Genomic DNA, 24778 nt, shown 5'->3' with positions numbered 1-24778 from the left:
CACTTGCCATTTTACAAACTCACAATCAGTACTGAATGGCTGAATGCTTGTCAGCAGCAGTATTATAACAAGCCTAAACAGTCAGTTTTATAAGTGAGGAAGTAGCATTTCCACACCAGTAACTCTGGCCTTCAATCACCTGGTAAACAGAGCTGCTCAGCTGACATGATCATTTTACTGTAGAGGAAGTGTTTTTTTCAGGCTCTTTTGCTCAATAATACAGAAGTGGGACTCTAGTCACTTAAATGACATCAGTTTAGACCAATCCAATAAATATACTGTGCAAGGAAGTGAGGTCATAGGCTAGAGACTTCACTGTACATGCAGAAAAAAATGTTGGACTGAGTCATTTTGGAGGAAGAAACTGACTGTTTTTCTTTTTTTTTGGTAGTGTTTTTGCAATAATCATTAAAGCAAGGCACAGGCATTAAATCTAAAGCAAAAACAGAGGTAAGTGTACAGGAGCTGCAACCCATGATTTTGAAAACGAACTTAATTTGAATAGGGAAGCAGTTTTTATTTTAAGAATCACTGTACGTGGCTTATTTGTAAAACAGTCATCTGTTCATTCCTATAGTATTTGCGTCTAACTTTTTGGGGGATGGGATATACTTTTTTATTACTGGTTTGCAGGAGGTCCTTCCTGTAAAAAGAAAATACTTGGACGAGTTTGAAAGGTAAGACAAAAGTTAAGTGGGTGTGTACTTTGTGTTTAAACTGTACATACGCATTCACAGTGAATACTGTTGAGTTCCTGTCTGTCATAGTTTAGTAACCTCATGAATTCATATGTATTCTATATCAGGCAAAGTCTCTGTGCTGTATGCATTGGTGTAAGGGAAATTAATGTTTTTGACAAAAATGTACTTTTCTAAAACAGTTTTTGTTGTGTTAGTAAAATCATAATGCAACCCAAGCCATTTTAAGTGATTAAAGTGTGTATTTGTCAGTTAAATTTCTAAATCAGTTATATTACACAAGAGTAACAACGAGATAACATCACCATGTCACTTAGTTAGTTTTTTATAACTCTGATCAAGTAATCTTGTGGAATAGCACAGATGCTGGCATATCCTCCCTCTCAAAAAAAAAATAAAAATAAAATAAAATGCTATGATGTTCTTTACAATATGCTTGTTTCTGTTTACTCCTAATTTGCATAATAATGCAAAAGCAAGATCACATTTGCCAGCGGCACTGAGGTGCCAAATACATGGAACTGCCAACAGCTGTTGATGGTTACTTCACTGTTCAAACACACAGTTATTCAGACTTTTACTATCTGTGCAACTATACAGAACAGAAACTGCCTAGAAGAGGGCAACTGTAGTATAATAAAGCATGCAGGAGCAATGTTATAAAGTTGTACTGAAGGAGTTTGATGTGTGTACTCTCAAGGGGTAAGACAGATGTGAGAGGAACAGCAGAAAATCATAATAAAATGTACAAGACCTAAGACAACAGTATCCTTCAAAATGGAGTATGAAGTACAGTTAATTTTGCCCATATTAGTTACCTCGCTAACTGACCTGATTTAAAGAGGCCTTTTCAGCCATGAATTGAGCCAACAGGGTGTGAGTCATTAAAAGGTTTCCAGATCAGCAAAACAGAAATATTATAAACTTCATCAGAGTAGTTACAGTAATTTTAATTATTCATAAGAGTATTTATGACAAACAAATGTGTACAGATTAATGATTATGTAATTGGTTAAGGTCCATAATATGTGTCGAATCATATCCTTGTATCTGTGGTACTGCTGGTTGTGATTGACAGGCAAGATGCCTACAGTCACAAAGGCACCAGTCACATCTTGCTGACTTAAAAAAGAAATACATTAAGAAGAAAACAATAGTAAATATTTTTGCAAGGAGATGCATTAAGAAGAAAATGGCATTATGTTTTTTTTTCAGTAGTAGCATATCCAGAAGTTAAAAAAAGTGAGACAGAAGCATAACACTGCAGACTATGTTGAAAGAAATTATTGACACTGCCCGGACTTGACAGCAAAGCAATAAATCCCTGTGGGAAATTTTCAGCAGTTCGTGGTGTTACATTTTCAGCATCATCCACAATTTTCCCTAGTAATTCTTTATTAAATAACTGTAACCAGGAGTCAATTTTGTTGTTTTTTTCTCTTGTGTTCTGCAGGTACTTTGTATTCTAATGGACCCCTAGCACTAGAGTCCGTGTTTCAACTTTTACATAATGTTCAGGTTGTGTCATTTTTCTGCTGTGCATGCATGCCACCTAGGGATATGTAAACTTGTGTACTAATGTACAACATGTAGAAAGACATAGTGCCTTTGGGTGAGCCGTGTGAAGTGAACCATATCCCAGAAGTTACTTATCACTTATAAACACATGAATGTCAGCTAAACCCCATAACTGCAGACACTCCATACTTGTCATTTGTTAACTGGATTGTTCTAAGGACTCAACCTTTTTCAACTACAGTGGCAAATGGATAATGTATTGGTATAAATAGATTTATGCAGCTAATCAGTCAGCTTGTTTTTGGGCAAAACTCCATGCAGACAGGGAGAATAAACAGATTTCACTCAAACTGTTTGGAAGTCAGGTTTGAACCCCGGTTCCTGCAACTGTGAACCAGATGTCTTATCCCTGAGCCACCAGTGCTTTTCCTGTTTTTATAGCACAGTAGACCACTAAAGCAACAAGTTCCTTGGATTAAGACATATATTAATAATACATTTTCAGTCTGGTCTTACATATTTTGTAATCTGCAGTCTGTTTAGTACAAATAGATAAGACATTCTAGATAGACAAGGCAAGAGAGAGAGAGAGAGAGAAAAAGATGCTGTTGCTAGTTATGGCTATAATTTGAGATAAAAATCACAAAATGGGAAGTGATCCCATGTACCCTGATGGAAGAGATGGACTTGAGACAATCACTTAAACATATTTTGTGGCCTGGTAGGTGAAGATTCCAGGTCATGAAATTAAATGACCATTGTATCAGTTATGGTCACATCTTAATCAGTAGCCAGCCTGTCCAACATTAAGAAGAATATGTTGGCATATCTAGCTTGGACTAATTGTTCGATACTGACATACCCTTCATAAAAGGAAGTTAGTACTGCGGGTGGGCTAGAAGGATGCTTCTTTCCAGGGGTTTTGTGTACATCTTGGCAGAGAACTCTGCTTATCTGAGAGAAACAGCTGAGTCTTGAGGAAGTGATGTGTAGTGATCATGTTTGTGCTATTGCTCAGTGTGCTGTTTGATTTTTTTTGTTTTTTAGTTTCTCTCTGCTTACTCATAACCTCATATCTCTATAACCACCACAACAAAATAATGTCATTGTAGTATTGAGCAAAAAAAAATAACATTCAACTGCAAAGCATTGTGGGTAATCAAAAGCAATTTACCTCTATAGAGAAGCTGCTTCTTAGTTACTTTGTGGTTTCATCACTACAATATCATGTGTTAATTTTCAGTGTGAGGAGTTCCATCTGCAAGAATACGTTGACATTGTGTCTAAGAAGTAAGAAACTACTTCTGATACATTTAACATGGAAATACAGTAGTCTAGACATTGATTTAGGCATTCAGGCATTATGGGTTCAGTCTTTCATGATGCTGTGGCAAAGATTTTCAGCTCAGAGCAAAATATTCAGGGGGCCGACCATACCAACAGAATAAAATGGAAAAACAGCACAATTTATGCATCAAAAACTATAATTTGGTACTCTGTGTGGTAAGGAGGTTATATCTAACTTCAAAGATTTGTTACACTTTTGTTTTAGAACATGACCAATAGACTTTACATGTAAGATTAGTGATCAAGCCAGATACACAAGTCCTTGAATGTCTGGATTTTTCCTCCTCCAAGCATATGTGAGGATTCCCCAGCCTAAAGCAGTGGTTGTAAATTTAGCAGGGGTACAAAAGACTGAAATCTTGATTTCAGTCAACCAACAAGGAAAGGTATGAAAGACAGTTTGCTCGGTTTCACAAAGCCTTCCTAAGTGTGCTTTGTTTCCCTTAAAATGATGCAAAATGTGCATGGAAAAGAGAGGAAAATAATAATTTTTCCACTTAGAGTAAGACAGGCATTTATTTATTTATTTTATTTTACTGTTTGATCTGGTCTGCTGTCCCTTTTCAGTCACAACCCCAGTACAAAAGCACACTATTGAAGTACAATAATTTGAAAACTGACACAATAAGAATATGAAAGAGACATTAAGAGACCTTCAGTTGCTGTGTATTTTCGTAGCATTTACTACAAAAACACAAGTAGACTATGCAAATTATACGTGGTTCAATTTTCAAAATGGGAAATAAAAGCAGCTGCTGAAAATTCTGTATAAAAGAGCTAGCCAGTGTCAAGGTATCAGGTGAACTTAGATTCAAGTGTGAGCATGTTTTCTTTGCTGCTTCTAAGTGAGTAGCTCTGATCTCTGATTTGTAGCATTTTTAAGGGGTGGTCAATATTCAAGTTTTTGAACTTCGAGTATTAGGGTACCCAGAAGAAAAGTGCCTCTGTATGTAATGGGAAGCCAGTGTACTTTTCCTTAGTAAAATAGAGTGATGACTGTTATGATTGGCAAGGTGTATACATCTGGATGTTTTATTTTCTGCGACTTGAATGTTGTGGGTGTAATGTGAAGAATGTATTGTAAATACTGGTAAGGAATTCTCAGTCTTGTGAATAAGGACATTTTAGCTATGTTCATTTGTGCTGCAAATGAGAGAAGGTGTGATACTCTAACACAGGTTTAATTGTGGCAATACTTTTGTAGTGATATTGTCTGTGCTAGTATTAACGTTTAACAGTGGGTCTAGAGTTACACCCAGGTATTTTTGTCCAGGCACGTTTGGAATTAAGTTGCTTTTGGTGCATTTTAAGGTAAATGTAGGTAGTGCTGAAAGTTTCTTTTGAAACAGAGATCATCACGTTTTTTACGCTGCTAATAAGTTTAGTTATGTTGAGCTAAGTACACAGATCTGTGAATTTGGATTGAGTATTATATTGGAGGGATTGGTGGGTTTTTGGCCTCAAGGAGAAGAACATCATCTATATATGTAATTATTCTGTAGCTAGGTAAGTCATGTGTTAGGTCATTCATGAGTAGTATGAATTGAAGGGTTCCCAGTAATGAGCCCTGTGGTACACCTGCATTGAGTTTTTCCTTTTAAGATAGTGAGTTGGCATAGATTTGAAAGGTTCTATCTTGCCTCAAATACTTTTTGAACTATAGTATAGTATCTTTCCAAAATGGAGCATTTGCAGTCTACCGAATACAAGTCTATGGTTAACTGTCTGCCTCGAAGGCACGAGTCATGTCAACAAATACCCCAGCAGCAATAAGGCCATCATTAATGCTACGTACTGTAAATGGTACCTGTTGCTGATATTAGGGTAGTCTGAGTACTAAAAGAGTTTCTGATACCATGTTGCTGATCGCAGAGGAGCCTATAACCATTTATGTGTTTGAATTACTGTTGGTACAGTATATTATTTTTTCGAAGATTTTAGTTATGTAGCAAAGTTATGAAATTGGCCTGTAGTCCTTTAGCTGAGTCAGTGCATCTCAGCCAGGGAATGGGGCCAACTCCAAACCTATAGTGTATGTCTTTATCAGAAAAACACAGTTAACCAAGGTCAGCAGACAGTGCGCTAGTTGCTTGCCTGATGCCAGTGTTTTTTAAGGTAATGTTAGTGAGACATCCAGTAGTTATCATTCTTCCATACAGAGATTTAAATCCGCTCTGGTTAATGGAATGAATACTTTAATTCGGTAGATAACCTCTCACTTGCCAAAGTGCAACTTTCTCAGTGGTTTGTCCAAGACTGATAATGAAGAAATTGATCGGTACATGGTGGTATTGAGGTTTATAGAAAGGCACATGGAGCATATTTTTCCAGGTGCAGTCTATGTGGCTTGAGGAAAAGGAAAGAAAAAGCAAGTGTGACAGAGTCTCTGCAGTAAGTTCAGCTTCAGTTTTATGGGGCAGATGCTGTTCTCCTCAGCCATCATTGGTAAATGGGGATTCGTTCAAGAGTTCATTTATCAGAGTTCATTTATCAGAGAGAGATGGGGTATCCATTATTTCAGCTGACTTCAGCTACCCAAACATTGACTGGGAGCACTACTCAAGCCCCAGCACCTTAGCCCAAAGGTTCCTGAAAGTTATAAACTCAAATGCTATGGAACAACTAGTCACCACTCCCACAAGAGGGGACAACATACTAGACCTGATCATTACCAACATGGGGACTCTATGCTCCACACCAGAAGTATATCCCTGATTGGTAAGATCAGACCATAAATTAATTTCACTGGATGTCCACATCCCGACCCCATCCCCAGCCCAGAAAACCACAGTGAAAAACTTCTTAAAAGCGACCTTCTCACTTCTCAAAACCGAAGTGGAATCCTTCAAGGCCCCAGGGCCAGTGGAAACTACGGCCCAAACTGCAGAATCCTATATAAACGCATTCTACGGACATCTCCAGGAATGCATGGATCATGCTATCCCAAACAAAATCAAGACCCAATCATCCAAAGGCAGACAGGTTCAGTACAAACTTCTCTACCCCCTCCCCCCCAAAAGAGCAAGTATCTATCCTGGCAGAGGGCTGCCTCCCAAACATCTCTGATGCTCAGGTGAAGGCTGCCCTCTCCAAAGCAAAAAACACTGCTTCCATGGGACCAGATGGCATCCCAGGTTGCATCCTACATGAACTCCAAGAAGAACTAATCCCTCAAATAAAACAGCTGTACAATCTCAGCTTCACTACAGGATATGTGCCCACAGAATGGCGTACAGCAACAGTGGTCCCACTCCACAAAGGTGGAGCCTCTACGGACCCTGGAAACTATCGCCCCATAAGCCTGACTAGTTTAGTCTGCAAGGCTATGGAGAGGATCATCATGGAGCTCAGAAACAAAGACATTGGGGACCTACAGACACTAGATCCTATCCAGTTCGGCTTTGTCAAGGGCAGATCCTGCCTTTTGAACCTGGTTGACTTCTTCGAAACAGTCACCAAAGCCATAGATGAAGGGAAGGTAGTCCACACAGCCTATCTGGACCTTGCAAAGGCATTTGACACAATGCCCCACTCGGGCATCATAAATAAGCTATCCAGCTTAAATATAAACCCCTATGTCACAAGATGGGTCGCAAACTGGCTCAAAGACAGAACCCACAAAGTGAGAGTTGCTGGAGCCATGTCAGACTCGAAACCGGTCACAGGTGGCGTCCCACAGGGTTCTGTCCTGGGACCACTCTTGTTCGGTATATACTTTTCCGAGGTACAGGCAAACGTGGGAGGACTATGGCTCACCAAGTTCGCAGATGACTGCAAACTGGGCGCCATAATCGACTCTCCAGCTGACACAAACATCCTTCAAAAAGGTCTCACAGAGACAGATAACTGGTGCCAGCGCCATGGTTTAAAGCTAAATGCCAAAAAATGTATAGTCATACCCTTTGGCAAAAACAATGTGCCCATAAATTACCACATAGGCGGAAACCCATTAAGTACAGAGAAAGTTATTAGGGACCTGGGGACCCAAGTTGATAGCAATCTCTCCTTTGAAAACCACATTGCCAAAGTGGTTAGAAAGACCTTCTACATAGCCCACCTCATCACGAAGGGTTTCACATCTAGATCAAGAGAGGTAATCGTGCCCCTTTATTCATCCCTCATCAGGCCCATCGTAGAATACAATGCCCCTTTTGGGATGTACCTTACCCGACACCTGCAGCAATTAGAAAGACCCCAAAAGTATCTCACCAACAGGATCAAGGGTCTCAAATAGATGCCATATGCTGCTCGGTTAAAAAAACTCCAGCTCTAGTCAGTTGCATACCGTCTACTTCGATGCGATCTATGCCTGACATACAAAGCTATGTCAAATCCAGAATTAATGGACATGCTCCACCTCAGTAAATCTAAATCCCTTAGAGCCACACGCTCGAGGGACTTGAACCTCAGCACAGAAATAAATAGAACTTGCTGGAGCGACAGGTTCATAACCCAGAGGCTCCCTTCGCTCTGGAATAGAATTCCAGTTCATGTGAGGCAGAGCACCTCACTGAATCTCTTCAAGAAGAATCTCGATAGGTGGATGGGGGATCATAGGTTTGTCCCAGGGATTACTCCCGTGTCACTATTAGACAGAGGAACAGTAAACTAAACCTTAAAAAGGGCACAGTATACTCAAATCAAGGGGTGACGTAAGCCATACAGAATCGGGCTAGGCTTATAATTGCCCCAGGGCAGATAGCCTAGTATGAACCTATGAACCTATATAGGTATGCCTAAAGCCAGACATCTGCTACCTGGAGATGTGATACCAGTTTTAGCCTTAAGGATATTAAAAATGATTTCCTAAATAGTTGACCCACTTGAGGTCAGTCAGTCGTAGGCTCTGTCTTGAGCTCTGATACAGGTTTCATGTTATATTCTATCTCAGTTTATGCTGATTTAGTCTAGCTGTTGACAGGAGCTGTTTCAAAGGCAAAGTCAGAAGTATTTTTTTTTCACTGAGAGAAGAGTGGATGCATGGAATAGCATCCTTAGCAGATTCAGTGATTCAGAATAGAAGGTGTGCAGTGGCAGAGGAAAAAAGGAAGTGGTGTCTCAGATTCCAACAGCCAGGGTTCAGCTGACAGCCTATGATAGAGTGTTGACAATGTGAAGAAGGTGGTGCAGAGGATTAAGAGCCTCTTAACAATCTGTTTTCTGTGGTCCAGTGGTCCAGGGTTTGATTCCCTCAGCCTCCACTGCCTGTGTGTCTCTGAGCAAGTCACTTACCAGACACTACTCTTGTAATGGGTCTGAAAAAGATCCATGGAGATCAGTGCTCTAGTCTGGTAAACAAATATAAATAAAAATCAAGTAGCTAAAGGTGAGAACATGTTAAGAGATGTTATAGAAGTGGGGACACAAATCAATAGTTTCAGTGTTACAACACGGTGGGAAAGACACCAGGCACACATTGAATTTATTTTATTTATCTAAGTGGTTACCAGAATTGTTCCACTGTAGGCTTTCTTCAGCCTTGACCCAGGCTATGACCCAAGAGTAATTGCAGTAAACATGTACATAAAGGCAGGTTAGAGTAGTAAATTCAGCTGAGAATTATGTAGATTTGTGTACAGTGAGGCAGAAACCTTAAACAACCTTATGCCACATGTTGGAGATGCCTACAAAATGGTATCACTTTGGGTGCTGTGTCACCTCACCTAAAATACTACTTCCAGTGACCCAGATTTAGGAATAAATTGGTATATATCAGAAATCAGGAGGAGGGAAAGGAGTATGAATGTAATCATGTGACACCCGGATAGGCTCCTCTGTACTCCTTCAGAGGGTAGGGAGTGCTAGTTCTGAACCTATTACACATGTGCCTTGCTGCTATCATTGGTTGTTCAAACTTTCAGTGCTGGAAAACTGTGGAAATTTCTGCTGCCGCTAGGTTGATGCTGACTCTCACTTTCAAACTTTGCCAACAGTGTACTTTATTAGGTCGCTCCAGGGATGAATAATTTGCACTTTAGCTAGGGATGGTAGCCTGGGCAGGCCAAGGCAACCAGGTTAACTGGTGAGAAGGGGCAGTTAGCACAGAGGGTTAAGGCTGTGAGTTGTAGATCCTTTGCTATAGTGTTCGATTCCCTTGGCACTTTTCTGCCTACTGTGTGACTTTGAGCAAATCACTTAATCAGAAAATGCTTGTGGGCAGCTGGGAATATGGGCTAGGCTCATCAGTGGTCCCCTGGACTGCAAGCCTAGTAACTACCTATGAACCTAAGTATTTTCATTTTTAACATGGTAGCTGTTATATATTTAAAACTGAATTTTTATTTAAATGTGCAATATTCTGATGCAGCAAAAAAAAATCTAATAAAAGATTTTTTAAAATGTGGTTGTACTATAACACGGTATGGTTATAACAAGCTACCTGGACCTTTACTGAATGTGTGTGCCAAGAAAACATGAAAAGTCAGGACATTTGCTTTTAAAGCCACAGCTGACCAACTTTTATCATTTTGTTTAGCTACAGTGGAAACTACTTAGAACCACAGAACTTCATTCCAGCATTTGGAGAGCAGGGGTGCAAGACCGAGCTTGAGAAGGCACAAACATATGGAGGTACGCCGAGCCTGGGAACCTGCAGATGTGGTGGAGCTTGTTAAAAGAGTGAAACAGTTTGGAAACCCTTACATATTGATGCGTGCCTCTAATCTGCCTTTGCAAGAGATGTGGACTGATGTGTCTAACTCTTTAGTTGAGGCTAAAGTACATAGAGTCCCAGAATCGTGTAAACGAAAGTGGAAATTGATTCGCCAGTTGTTTTTCAAGCTCCTCCTCTCTACTGTGCCTGTTCCACTAAGGTACCAGGACTGGTTTGGCATGGTAATGGACATGTGGTTGGCAGCAGGAAAGCCAAAATTTGGAGAACGAACCTATTTCAGTGAGTAGTTCAGTAATTTATTTATTTATTTTTTTTATTTATTTAACATTTGTTAACTGGGAAGTCCAACTTGGAACAAAGCCAGTTTTCAGTGGAGGCCTGGTGAGAAATGCTCCAGATGCATGTCTTTGTAACAAATGTAATAAATAAAAATAAATTGTAATGTCTACATAGAAGAAAACATTTACCATCTGCTTGTTAATATCAAGCTGACCTTTGTCAATAGAATTACATGTAAGGAACTGTAGTTGTTTAAACTGCAATCTTCAGAAATACAGACAATTCACTACAGTGTTCCCCACTTTGATGCTATAAAACACGACAATCCCAAATTGTTTTGAATTATATTGCCATTATTTAGGTCATCAAACATATAAGCTCAAGGATATTTTGTTTAGGTGTAACAATGATAGCATGTGTACCTTTTTTCACAAAGCAGTGTAATATCAGACTTTTAATAAAAGAATATGCAAAGAGCTATGACAAAATTTACATTATTTGCATTATGCCAGTATGAAAATTCCCAAATGTTTCACCCAGCCACCCAAACAAGGTCCAACCAGACTCAGATTTAGTGGTATTAATGGCCAGTTGTTCCATAAAATCAGCCACCTTCTTTTGCTCATCATGAGGGTCTTTAATCAAAGTACGGCATCATTTTCCAATCAAGTGGCAAACTCTTCCCTTCAAGACAAGTACTTAATCAAGGGCTACTCAATTTTGTAGTGCTGTGGCTCAAACCTCAGTCAGTTCCTATTTGCTAAGTGGATGTGTTCTGATGTTTTGTTAGCCATTTCAGCTAACATAGGGAACAGCTGAGTCACTTTATACATCGTACGATGTATGCCATAATGCAGAAGACAGCTACTGCTTGCTCAGCTGGGTGCATGTTTTTTTTATTTTGCAACCTTCCACCCAGCGTAGAGAAGGAATGAAAAATAGCTGGAGTTGTCTGTTCCACGTAACAAGAACCAGACCAGTTTCTTGGCAATCAGGGTTCAGTACAATCTCTGCAGATACAATAGTGATTGATCAGCATTCCCATGTCTTTTCTACAGTCATATGTTTTTAATTTAAGTGCTGCCATTACAGTTTCATTGTGAGTGGAATTACAGTTGCTATAATCCATCAGTACTGTTCCTTTTCTGGCATAAGTGTCACCTCTTGTAGATGCATTCAGTTTATACTATATTTTTTTAGTCCAGTCCATGATATTATGCCAGGTTTTATTTTCAATAATAATTTGTACTTCAAAATCAGTCTGTCAAACAGGAACAGGTAGCATTGAAATGCTTCCTTAGCATAATGGGGCACAAATTCAAACACCCAGCAAGTTTCTAACATTTAAGTAATTGGCATATTGGTACAGCATTTGAAGAAACAGATTTTTCTTCACATCAAATGGAAGCAGTAAAAGGAGGAGACCTATTGACATCATCAGAAGGAGGTGTGACACCATCATCTTTTGGCTCAGTGGATGTCCAGCAGGTTTTCTTACAGTGTGAAGTGTGGGCTTAGCTAGATATACCAGCACATTTTACTGCCGTATAGATAGTTAGGAGGATGATATAAGGCCCCTTCCACCATGGCTTCAAAGATTTGGATTGGAATATTTTTATGTAGACCCAATCGACAGGTCACAAGTCATGACAGGGAGATGCAGCAGTCTGGAAGGGCTTCTTGAGTCCTCTTATGGAATGTCTGTAAGATAGAAACAAATTTTGAGCAATAGTTCAGCAAAGCTTCATGCTCATCAAAGCATTAGACAAAGCGTCTGGCCATTTGAGTCCTGTTTCATTGCAAATTTTGCTAATTCTCCTTTAGTTAAACCTTTCAACAAGGCCAGATGGCTGAAGTTGATGGGCAGCAGTGTAACTGCAATGAGATTTTAAACACAGAACACAGTCTTTTTAATTATTTCAGCGGTAAAATGAATACCCCTGTTTGAATTAATGCTTTGTGGAATTCTGAATCTTGGAATAAATTATTTTTAACAATTTCTTCACTACCATCTAAGCATCACACTTAGCACATGGATAGGCTTCCACCCATGCAGAAAAAATGCAGGCAATGACTAAGATAAATAAAAAACGTAGCACATTTTTTCATCTGTACAAATTCAATCTGAATATTAACAAAAGACCTCCAAAGTAGAGAGGCAGAGCAAAATCATGATTTTTTACAGGAGTTGCTATATTATGTGACAAGCAGATGTCACAATTACTTACATAATGGCTAACTAGAGACTGAGAAAGACGGGCAAAGCAGTCACGCTGGATAAGATTAAGAAGTTCATGCTCACCTATGTGATTCGGTAAGTGATATGCCATTACCAACCAGGGAAGGTTGTGCAAAGGTGCTACCACCCTGTCATCAGGGTGCCTCCTCAATAAATCGGCATACTTTTTACAACCCACACTGAGCCACCTCTTTTTCTCAGTCTCTGAAGCTTTGTTCTGCAAAGTAATCAAATTATTAAAATTACAAGTGTTGTCAAACTGTGTAGATGTTTCCTGTACAATTAGAACAAAATTTCTAGAAACATCCAAACCAGCAGGTTGCTTAGTCATATGATCTGCTAACTGGTTACTTTTTACAGTTACAGTGTCTCCCTTTATATGAACTTGCACTTTAATTACAGCTAAACATTTTGGTAATAATAAAGCATCCAGTAAATCTTTTACAAACTTTACATTTTTTAATTCTGTACCCACTTTTTCCACAATTCCTCAAAGTCATGGAGTACTCCGAACCCCTAACAGCTATCAGTAGAAACATTCACAATTTTATTTTAAGCTGTCTCACATGCTTTTGTTAATGCAATAAGTTCACCTACTTGTGCAGATGTAACTTCTTTCAGTCTTTCTTGACACAGTACTATATTTTCAGTACATATGGCAAGGCCTACAGTGAGGTTTCCATTTTTGTCACTTCCACATGATCCATCCACAAACAGTTACATCTCTGCATTGTTCAACTGGGTATTCTTTAAGTCAGCTCTAGGAGAAAGCACATGGTTAGTCACAATTATACAGTAATGCCATACACCATCTCCTCTCATGGGCAGAAGAGACGCAGGGTTCAATACCTGGTACTGTAAAATAGTGCATCTTAGATTTTTAGTAACACTGCAGATATTGCATGTGGAACTCCCAACTGTAAGTTTGTGTCCTAAGACTAATGCATGGATGCTTTTGTGATTTCTTCAACACATGAAGGCAAGAGATTCATTTCACCATGCGATATTATTAAGTTCCCTGAATATTTTACCTTTGGTGACCACAAGTGAAGCTTTTCCTTTGATACTTTGTGTCCCTGTTTTGCTAGTTCAGTTAGTAAATGTGCAGCATCCCGCTGACACTGTGTTAATGAATCTGAAGCTATAAGTAAATTATCTACATATTATATCAGTACAGATTTGCACATGAATCAAATTTATTCAAGGTCCTGCTTTAAAACCTGCAAAAAGATTGAGAGACTGTCACCACCCATGTGGAGTTTGTAGCCATGTAAATTGAATTATTTCATACGTGAAAGCAAATAAATAGTGGCTATCAGGGTGAATAGAAATGGTGAAGAAAGCTGAACATAAATCTTCCACGGAAATAAAAAGTGGCCCACCGTGGGATGCAAGTTAGTGTGGTTGCAGGATTTTTTTGAAAATTCATTGTTCTTCCTCTACCCTGCCTCTGCCTTACCCACCTCTGGTCTACCCTACATACCTCTGCCCCCCCCCTTTCAAAGCTTTATATTTGTAATCGCATGAGCTTTTCTTCTGCATCTCTTTTCTTTTTGTCTACTTGATCCATATATTGCTCTGCATGTTTTATTAACTTGTCTACCTCCTCTTCCTGCCACGTTACCTAGTGTTGTTTTATTAATGCCTGTACATTTAGTAACAGTCCATGCACAAAGGGAGAATTTAAAGATGCCTTAGCATTTGCAAGTGGATTCATATTGCCAGAATGTGCAGAAAATACTTTGTCTCCCATATTAGTCACCTGGTGTTTCTCCCTTACCTTGCATACTTGCAGTAATTTTCTCCTAATTTGGTTTAGTGGCACATATTTCTCGAGTTTCTTTTAAGAGCTTATTGCACACCTCAGCTAATTCATTCCTTCCTCCAGTGGTTGACTAATCAGGGTTCTTTTCTGGGGCCAGTCCGGCCTTTTCCTTTAATTCTTCATATATATCAGAAGGAAGTACGGCTTTTAACAATTTCCTTAAATCTGCCAGGCTTTATTTATTTGAATAACTATATTCAATTGTTCTTTGACCTTTAGTGGGTGTTGCCTTATTTTTGGAAAGGTTTGACTATAGTATGTAAATCAGTAACTTTCCAAGGTCAGTGGACTAATGCCATATGGCCATGCTACCTGTCTGAGGGGGTGTAAGGAAATCAGCCTTTTCCTTCTTCATCCACAGCTTGTCTTGCATTTGATCGAGTATGGTGAACTAATTTACCTTGCCGCTCTACCCTGTCCTGTTTTTCTGGGCTGTCCTCATTGTTTGAGTCAGAAGGTAACCCAGAGAAAACAATGATAGAAAGTTTAGGTATAGGCGAGGGTGATGCTGTGCACTGTAGTGTAGAAGGTATAATACATAAAGATACAGTTTGCCGTGGAGTTGTCTGGATTACAGGCAGGGACCTGACCTGTCAAGATGGACGCCGAGGAAGAAAAGGGAAGCTGATCGTCTTCCCCATGAAGATCCCTACCCTTTCAGCTACTGTCTGATCCTTTGAAATCACAGCCTTTAAAGGAGCATTGTTACATGCTTTTACTGTACCTTTAAGTTTCTTAACTTGCTGCAGCCATTTTTCATTTGTATCTTTTAACCCTGTTACCATGGATTCCTTTTCACTCTTGAAGATTTTTATATACCAATCATTATAACAATTCCATTGATCCGATTTTATCTTTTTACCCTTTCCCTCCAGTTGTGTTCTTAGGTTTAGAATTAAATTTTGTTAAAAATACCATTTTCAGGGAAGCCTAAGTCTGGGTTTGGGTTAGTTTATGGCATTTGTCTGTATACTGACATAAATTTGCCCCAGATTTACAGTGTGGTTCAATAGTTTTACTTTCTGTCATCCCCATTTTATTTCACTCTCGTTTTTTGTTCTGTTTTTTTTTTCCTCCCCAAAACTCTGTTATCACAGAACACAAACACTCATACATATTCACTCACTTGCAGGGCCCCTCCCTGCAATTCATTTCAGACCGAAACCCAGTTCAGTCTCATTGCCAGGCTGCTCCTGGTCAATTTACACTGCATATGCTATATTCAAATCTCAAAATTGTGAATGTTAATCTCATCAACGGAATGCATTCATCAATACAATAAATAATGCTCATGCAAGCCAAAGCTGCATTAGCATCACTGAAACTCACAGGAACTCAAAGTCAAAGCGTAAGTTAAAAGCAGTTACTGAGATGGGTGCCCAGTATTTGTGGAAGAGTTCACGGCCACAGGCTTCGCTGCTGCTATAAAACCAGGTTGGACATCCAAGTACAGGGCACCAAAACATCCAAGTACAGGGCACCAAATTAAATGGAAATTTGTTACTTCCTAAGTCATGCAGCTGTAAAGTCCAATATAAAGACTGTCAAAGATTCTGGATGAAAACACATTATTTATTAAAACAGTATCATGATACGGAATACCTCAGTATAGAGAGATTCAACCATATACACAGTCATGAGTTCTTTTATACATTTTTAACAGAAAAAAAAATAAATGAGTTCATACAAAGTTTAAGGCTGTCATAACTATAATAAAATTAATGTGTGCACATTCTCAAAGCTGGAAAGAGAAAGCATTGCAAAAATATGTGGAAAGGAGGACAGTTTGACAAATTTTATGTTTTTATATAGACATGTTTTATGTGTTTACTTAAAACAAACATCTCAAAGCACATTTCATACAAAGAACTGGATGAATAAACCTTATAATGTCTACATAGTTAGAAGACATTTACCATCTGCTTGTTAATATCTTAAAAGGGTCAAGCTGACCTTGTTAAAAGAATTACATTACAGGCATTGCAACAGTTTAAATTAGAATATTCAGAAATCCAGATAATCCACTACATATAAATAAAGGAAATGAGAAGTTTGAAAGATTAAATAACAAGATGTGAAATTGTTTAAGTTAGTAAAAAGAAAGTCTCCCATGCTAAGATGGGATACTTTATGCAGTTTATATGAAATTTGAAGAATGACAGCTTGAATAATTTAGCAAAGTATTGATTGAGTGGTATATGTGGTGCAGAGGTTAGCTTTGTTGCCTCACAGCATTGGTACAATTCTTGTCTGGGATGCCTTCTGTGCGGAGTTGGCATGTCCTTCCTGTGGTCGCATTAGTTTCCTCCAGGTGCTCTGGTTTCCTCCCATTTTTCAAAGACATGCAGTAGGTGGACTGGACACTCTAAATTGTCCGTAGGCATGAATGTGTGTGCGAGTGAGTGATATGGATGAACTGCTGCAGCAGGGCTAGACACCCAGCGGTGTAATCCTTGGCTCGACATGATTGTCACTGTTGAAATGATACCCGACCCCATGTGCAAAATGGGAAAATAGGGGTTGAGGATGTTTCGATGGATGGATGGATAAGGAAATTATGTCAGAGTATAAATGAGATTTTAAATGGAAGAAAGACAAGGAAAGTGAAATTACTAATGTGAAGCATTTAGCATTATTAAACGTTTTGTAAAATGTTAAGGAAATGATTAGTGACTAGATTAGTAAAATTAATTGGAAAAATATAGAACCACATTTGTTTGGAATAATCAAAAGTAAATGTATAAATGCCCAGTTGTTAATAATAAGGGAGATAGTTAAAGATACATGTGAAGGAAGCAGTTTGTAAACTGCGAGATTATCAAGGTTTATGGTAACATGGAATGCAGTCAGTTAAGAATTTGTAGAGTTTGTAATTTAGTATCAAATTCTGAGTAGTTTGTTACTAATGTATATGAAAGAGAATACATGAAACATTAGAAAATGGGGGATAGAGGGAAGTTTCAGATAAGTGGTATATACCAATATTGTTCTATTAGTCTTGTCTTATTTAGTTTAGTTAATTTACTCATTACAAAGGTAAAATGAATAGCCAAAGGATGGAGTGAGAGAGACAGAGAAAGGTGTTAAATACCCTGTCATTTTCAGAAAAGCAAGTGAGTTGATAGTAGTAAGAGAAAGATGTGTTAACTCCATTATAGGATTGGTAAGTGATTCATAGATTGCTACTAGGCTAACGTCCCGGGGTGGGGGGTGGGGGGGGCTTTCTAAGACTAGCCAAGTTTTCCTGAAAAAATAATGATGTATTGTTTCCAAATAAGATATTGAGAGCCAGTCATTTATAAGCTGCCTTGGTCCATAAGGGACATGGATGCCAGGCCCAGTGTAAATTTCCTATTCCCCATCCACTGGTCTAGGTTGCACTTAAACTAGGTAATAGACAAACTCAGCTTCACATGGACGGAGACCTGTTCCATAGGAGAGGCAGTCTGTAGGACACATATCTGTCTCTCCAGCATGTTGTGTTTTAAGTCACAGAAAAAATTTCAGGTCTCTAGACCTTGTGTTTCTAGTACCTTTTGACTTACAAATATGCAGGAGATTCATAAGTGTGGGGTTTGTGGATACCTTGTAATCCCCTCAGCAATCTATAGGAGACTGAGTAGAGAGAAAGGTCTTTAAGGACCTCTGCATAAGGCAGGTTTGTTTCTCCTTGTATTCTTTTTATAAGGAACCTCTGAGGTCACTCTAGTTGCTGCATATGCCTGGTCTGGTACATGCCAAAGGGAGTGTTGTACTGTATGATTGGTCTGATAAGGACAGGATACAGTAGGATAATTACCTATTTTGGCCTAGATGCCATGCCCTAACTTATAAGTTGCTCAACATAAAAGGATTTCATCACCACTGTGGCCACATGGTGATCAAGGTAAGGCGAACCCAGATCCCTGGGTCATCTGTTAGGGGCATATTATCAACATGGGAATTAGCCAGGATGGTTGACTTCCCAAAAGGGTACAGTTATGCATTCCTTATCATTGAGTTCCATGAAGACCATGGCTGTAGCACCATTTGTAAGTCAGAGATGGACCTTCTTGAAGAATGCTAGTGTCTGCAGGGGATTCAGTATTAACCCCCAGCTTGTAATCTTCTGCAAACTTAATCCGCCATAAACCTTTGTCGTTTGCTTCCATTTCAGAGGAACGTGAGTTATTTATGCTTGTAAAAATGGCTTTTAAAAGGGAAAAGCATGGGAGTAGATTTGTTTAATAGTATATATTTTAAAGAAGACCTCTTTAGGATATTAAAAATTCATTAGGGTTTGAAAGAATAGATTATTAAAGAATGGAGAAATATTTTTGATAAGATAAAGAGAGTAATAAATGCACAGAAAGAATACAGAATATCTTTTTGTAGAAAGAGTTTATTTAATTAAAAATGTTCTGTTGGGAACAAGTGGTTATTTTATTTATTTATGTATTTTATTTTACATTTGTTGACCGGGGATGTCCAGCTGGGCACAAAGGCCATTTTTCAGCAGAGGCCTGGTGAAAAAGCTCTGGTACATGAATTACAATCAGAATCTTTTAAGTTAATTTTACAGTGTCAAAACAGATAAGATGTAACTATACATACAGTAGTAAGGCTTTTTATACTAATTATATAGATATAGTTAAATAACTATGCAGTAGGATAGATGTCACAATACAGAGTTCTGAGTTATTTACAAAGGGTGGATAGCAAAAGGTTGATTTAATACTGAGATATACATGAAATGAGGGGTAAAGAGTTAAGAGATGTACAAGTAGAAGGTGGTGTAGATGAAGACAACAGTGATAGTTAGCAATGGGTACAGTAGAGTAGAATAGAGGTATAGTAGATGAGGAAGTAGAGAGATGTTATGCTTTACCTGGAGATGTACAGCTACAGAGCCAGGATGTTGAGAGGTGTTTTCATATGTGTGTTTTGACTATCCATTGGCTTTTAAGAAGCCTGAAAGCATGTGGGAGGGCATTCCAGGGAGTAATTCCAGAGTCTGAATGTAAGGAGGCTCCCAATGTATTTTGGGCTTTAGTGACAGAGAGGAGAAGCTTGTCTTTAGAACAAGGAGCTTTGGTGGTGGGGGGGGGGTGCTGAAACATGCCTTTTAGTACAGGATGCTTATCATGGTAGTATATTAGAGCATGAGATTGTAGTAGTTGACTGTAGTGGAGGTGATGTGGAAGTTCAGTCCATGGTATGGTGATAGTGCTGAAGCATGTGTTATTGTGCCGGACACTTATCAGGGTAGTATATCAGAGTATGAGCCAGTAATAGCTGACTATAGTGGTGACGATGTGGGAGTTCAGTACAATTTAGTTGTTTAAGGGCAGAACGGAGATGAGTTCTAAAGAGGCGATTTGTAACAAAGCAAGCTATTTTATTGTAGCATCTTTCAAGCTTTGTTTGTGTGGACATTTTATGTTAGTAAAGAGTAGAGAGGCATACAGTAGGGTACATAGGAGGTAGGCTTTAGATATGGTTTATCTGGTTCTGCCTGTTAGGTAGGGTTTTGTTCTATATAAGAGGCCGAGCTTTAGATGTTTTTTTTTATAATAGTTTGGAAGTGTAGGTCAAATTTCAGCTTGTCATCAATGTTGACTCGTAAGAGTTTGGTGTTAGGGCCCTACCTGTTCAAGCAGGGTATTATGTAATTAGGTGATTTTGACAAGAGTTGTGCTTTGGGAGAATGTTTTAGGGGTGAAAAGTAGTAGTCTTGTGGTGTTTGGGGGGGGGGGGTTAAATAGCAGTTGTGAGTTGTCTAGCCAGGATTCTATGTACATAAAGGATTCTTGAGTAATTTCTTAAAGTTTTTGTAGTTTAGAGGTTGGCTATGTAGATGAGTGTAGAGTCATCTGCAAATAGTACAAGAGTGGCTATGAGATCATCTTACTTTTGCAGCAGGAATCATCAGAGATACTATGTGCTCAGTACAACTGGTTTTAACGGAAGGTATTTCTCCTTTTGTGCTTTTACAACTGGAGTGAAATTCAGTTGTAAAACTTCCCTTGGCAGTGAGACTGTCTTACCTTTGCAGCAGGAATCGTCAGGGATACTATGTACTCAGTAAATGCAGAGTGGAGCAGATGGAGGGATTTGATTTTACTTGAATCATGTGTGTTTTGGCAGTAAACACCAATCCTGAGCTTTGTAGAGCTCTGTGTGTGTGATCTAAACTGTAGCAATTACTTGCTACATTGTAGCAAGCAGTTTGCTACAGTTTAAAAGTAAAAACATTTTTTTTTAACCAAAACCTGAGAGCTGTAGCACTCTGTGCAGTCAGGACCCAAAATGTAGCAAATTATATGCTACAGTTTAAAAAGACAAATTTTTTAACTAAAGCGTGATAGCTGTAGCGCTCCATGCAGGCAGGATGTAAACCAGTGGTGCACAACCTTTTTGTGGGGAGGGCCACTACACGAATTCTTAATGAATCTGCAGGCCACCTCAAAACATAGTAAGTCGTTACAAGTTAACAATAGGTACTGGCATTCTTACTTAAGACAGCAGTCATGAAATTACCTGTTTTATATATCAACTTTGCATTTAACTTTATTCTGTCTTTCAGCCATGACTTATTACAAACTCTTGCAGAACGTTACTACTGTTTACAGACTACAAGTTATAAACAAGAAATAATAGTTATTTCCACAGCTAAAATTAGAGGTGTGCACAACTGCAGTCAGTTAGGTAAGTAAGCACGTGCTGGAAAGTTTGCATGACTGAAATTCTTTCACTTTTTTTTAAATTTTTTGGTTACTCTCTGGGGGTTTTGCGTGGCAGGCCGGATTTGGCCCCATGGCTTGGACGTTGTGCACCACTGATATAAACTGTAGCAACTGCTTTGCTACAGTTTAAAAGGAATATATATATATATTTTATATAAAATATGTTGAAGGAGGTTTGGGAGCAGGTGTCGTGCAGGAGGAGGAGGGCATGTCATGCATCTGGCCATCTGGTTAGTGTGCCAGTAGAAGGAATGTCTTTTTTGTTTTGCTGTTCTTCAGTGGAAGAGCTGGGGGGGGGGGGGGTAGATCTAGCTGCAATAAGCTGATTGCTTACAATGTAGTAATCAGCTTATTACAGTGAAGTCCTTTTTTTCGCTCTTCACTTGAAGAGCTAAGGGTGTGGCGTACTGGGTCATAGTACCATTCCAAGGTGCTGGTTGAACCAGCTAGACTTCTGGTTACAAAATTGGAAGTAAACAGGTCTGCTTCACTGTGTAAATGTGGGCTGGTGTATAGCAAAGAAGAGGAAGGTGGATTGCCAATGGTAAATCTGTTTTTTCATCTTTTGTGCTTGTTCTTTTTTAAGACGACGAGAGGAAAAGAAGTCCATTTCTTAGGATTATTTCTTTATAAAGATTCTCAGACTATAGTCCAGGAGTTAGAGGATAAGAGGTTGTGTGAAATGCAGCAGGTAAATGTGCTATAGAAAAAAGCATTGCAAATTAATTTGTTACAAAAAGAATGTCTTAATGACATTATTACAATTTATTATGTAGCACTTGCTAGCTAAAATTTACCGAAGCAAATAAAGCAAGCAGTACTTAGAAGAAAAGAAAGATGAAAATATGGCTCTCCTGTGTGAGATTTTGGATGGGGGTTGTTTTATGGTAAGGTCCCTATGAAGGCAGAAATATAAAGATAATTATGAAGAGTGTGTATGAGTGACAATCAGCCATTTTCTGAAGTACTCAAGGATAAAAACTTTAAGGGAATTATCAGGGGAAAAAAGAATTTTAGTGCTTAGACTTAATGAATTCACAGTGGCACAGTGGATAGCACTGTCACCTCACAGTAAGAGTTTTCCCGGTTCGATTCACAGCAAGGTGCCTTCAGTGCAGTCTACACATCCTCGCTGTGTTCACATGGGTTTCCTTTGGGTGCTCTGGTTTCTTCCCACATTTGAAAGACATGGAGTAGGTGGATTGGGCACTCTAAATTGACCATAGATGTGAGTGTGTGTTTGAGTGTGGTGTGAAACAACTACCGCAGCAGGGCTAGCCACCTAGCAATGTAAATCTTGGCTCTAGATGATTGTCACTGTTTTGCCAAAATGAGTAAAAGGGATTCATGGATGGATGGATGGATGGATATATGATGTTTGTGAAGGACTTAAAGAAGAACGAAGTATTGACTTAGTTATGAAAATCTTATGGGTGGTACATAAAGAAAAGCACTAGAGTGTTCTGTATAATAAATCAAAATTTTGCTCATATTCAGAAATGAATGTTGTTAAATTATTATTTAATTTTTGTTTATTTTTCTGTATATTTAAATTAGAAACTTATGTATAACAAATGATTTAAGGAAAAGGTGTTTGAAAATATCAACACAAGAAAAATCAAGTTTATTAGAAGTTGACATTCTAAGAAGGGAATGGTAATTTTATGTATGATGAATTGACATGTTTCATTATTGCTTGTAAATTAATGTTCTTTGCATAGTCACCCCTGCTATTTTCAGTAAGTGCCATGGAATCACTTACATCTACCTAGGTTATTACCAGCTTAGGTGGAATGGGTCCTTGGTTTGACACCTCACTCAAAGGGTAACACCTCATGAGTACAACTCCCAGAGGTACAGCGCAGTGTCAGAATTTAAATGAGTCCAGACACCTGGTGGGGGAATAGAACCCACAGACTTCTGGAAACCTTTTAGGCATCAAAGGTGGGTGTGCTACCTGCTGAGCCACTGAAAAAATTAATTTGCTTTTGAAATTTTTTTGGGGGGGTGGGTGGTTTCATGCCTTTTGAGATTCATTTCAAGTATCACTTGTGACAACAAATACAAATTGAAGTAGACATGAGCTGGATTCACAGTTATCCATGTTGGGTGATCAAATGCAGTAATACCATATAACCAGTCATTATTGCCTGAACACCCCTACACATGTGCATGCAACCGGACACACACACACACACACACACACACACACACACACACACACACACACACACACACACACACACACACACACACACACACACACACACACACACACACACACACACACACACACACACTTCATATTACCACCACAACCAATTCCATCTATGTGCTTGGCCTTCTTCAACAGACGTAGAGGTCAGAGAGTACAGGAAGTGGAAGGATAGTACTTCAACCGTATTTCAAAAGCAGCCAAAAAATGTAGGATTTTAAAGGTGAATCCACCCTTCAGAGTTTTCAGCCTTAAGACAAAGCTGATATCTTAGAGTTTGCAAGGGTGACTTAAAAAATCAAATGAGAGTTTTAGGAAGAGAAGGCACAATGGGTTCAGGGTTGAGTTCATTATGTCCTGCCATAAATGTTTTCTCATAGAATGATACCTTCCATGCAATAAATGAAAGGGAGATTAATATGCATGTGTACTAAGCAGCATCCCAGTGTGCACTTGTGCGACTTCATGTAATAGTCTGCTTAGTCCATGTGATGGGGAGGAGCTGAGACAATGATTAGGGATTACATAAAGAAACAAGCACAAAATCAAAGGTGCTTCCAATACCAAGAACCAAAATAAAACGATTAGTGTCACAAGACCTAATTTTCAAAATTCCACAATGTAATCAAATAAATATCATTTCAAGTTCTGATTATTTTCAGACAAAAGCGCTTGCCCTTAATATTTTATTTATTATTTATTTATTTTACATTTGTTAACCGGGGTGTCTGACTGAGCCGAAAAGGCCCTTTTTCAGCAGAGGCCCGGGGAGAAAAGCTCCACAAAGAAAAATTACAGAAACATTTAGTTTTTTAGACATGATCAGTATACACACAGATTACAGGAGACATGTTTTTACAGTGATATGCACATAAACAGTTACAGTGGAGAGAACAAACAAAAACATATTAATTTTAAAAATAAAGGTAATTAATAGATTTGTGGTGTACAGCTGAAATTTGGAACATAGGTAGAATACATACATAGTACACAGGTACAGTACATACATTGTAGATTAGCCAGTGTTTTTGAGTAAGATTGAAAACTATTATCAAGTGCTCTAGATTTCGTATGTATGTGTTATCCGCTTTCACTAGCCTGGGGAGCAATCATGGCACTGCCAACTTTCCTTGAGATGTTGCCTGATGAGGTCTTTAAAGGAGGCTTTGGATGATGTGTTTTGAATGCTTGTAGGGACAGAGTTCCATTTTTTAGCCACTGAACTACTATATAGTGCATCTCCAAAGCTATTGTAGCTGTTGGTGACTTCTAGTAGTAGTTTGCTTGATGATCTAAGAGGCCTTTTGACTGAGTAATGT

At 38.7% G+C, this 24778-nt stretch overlaps 1 protein-coding gene across 1 annotated transcript in view; it reads left to right on the top strand.

The window, feature by feature from the left end:
* Positions 1-309: 309 nt before the first annotated feature.
* Positions 310-24778, top strand: part of LOC122792773 — a 390852-nt gene continuing 366383 nt past the window's right edge. The window contains exons 1-2 of the mRNA XM_044060345.1: positions 310-450; positions 10039-10455. Of these exons, the coding sequence (XP_043916280.1) occupies positions 10128-10455 (328 nt within the window). The 5' untranslated portion in view covers positions 310-450; positions 10039-10127. The remainder of the gene's footprint in view (positions 451-10038; positions 10456-24778) is intronic.

Source organism: Protopterus annectens, chromosome 2.part0 (assembly GCF_019279795.1).
Source record: "Protopterus annectens isolate FY-2018-M chromosome 2.part0, PAN1.0, whole genome shotgun sequence".
NCBI classification, from domain to species: Eukaryota; Metazoa; Chordata; order Ceratodontiformes; family Protopteridae; genus Protopterus; species Protopterus annectens.
This window is presented reverse-complemented; position numbering and strand designations above follow the sequence as displayed.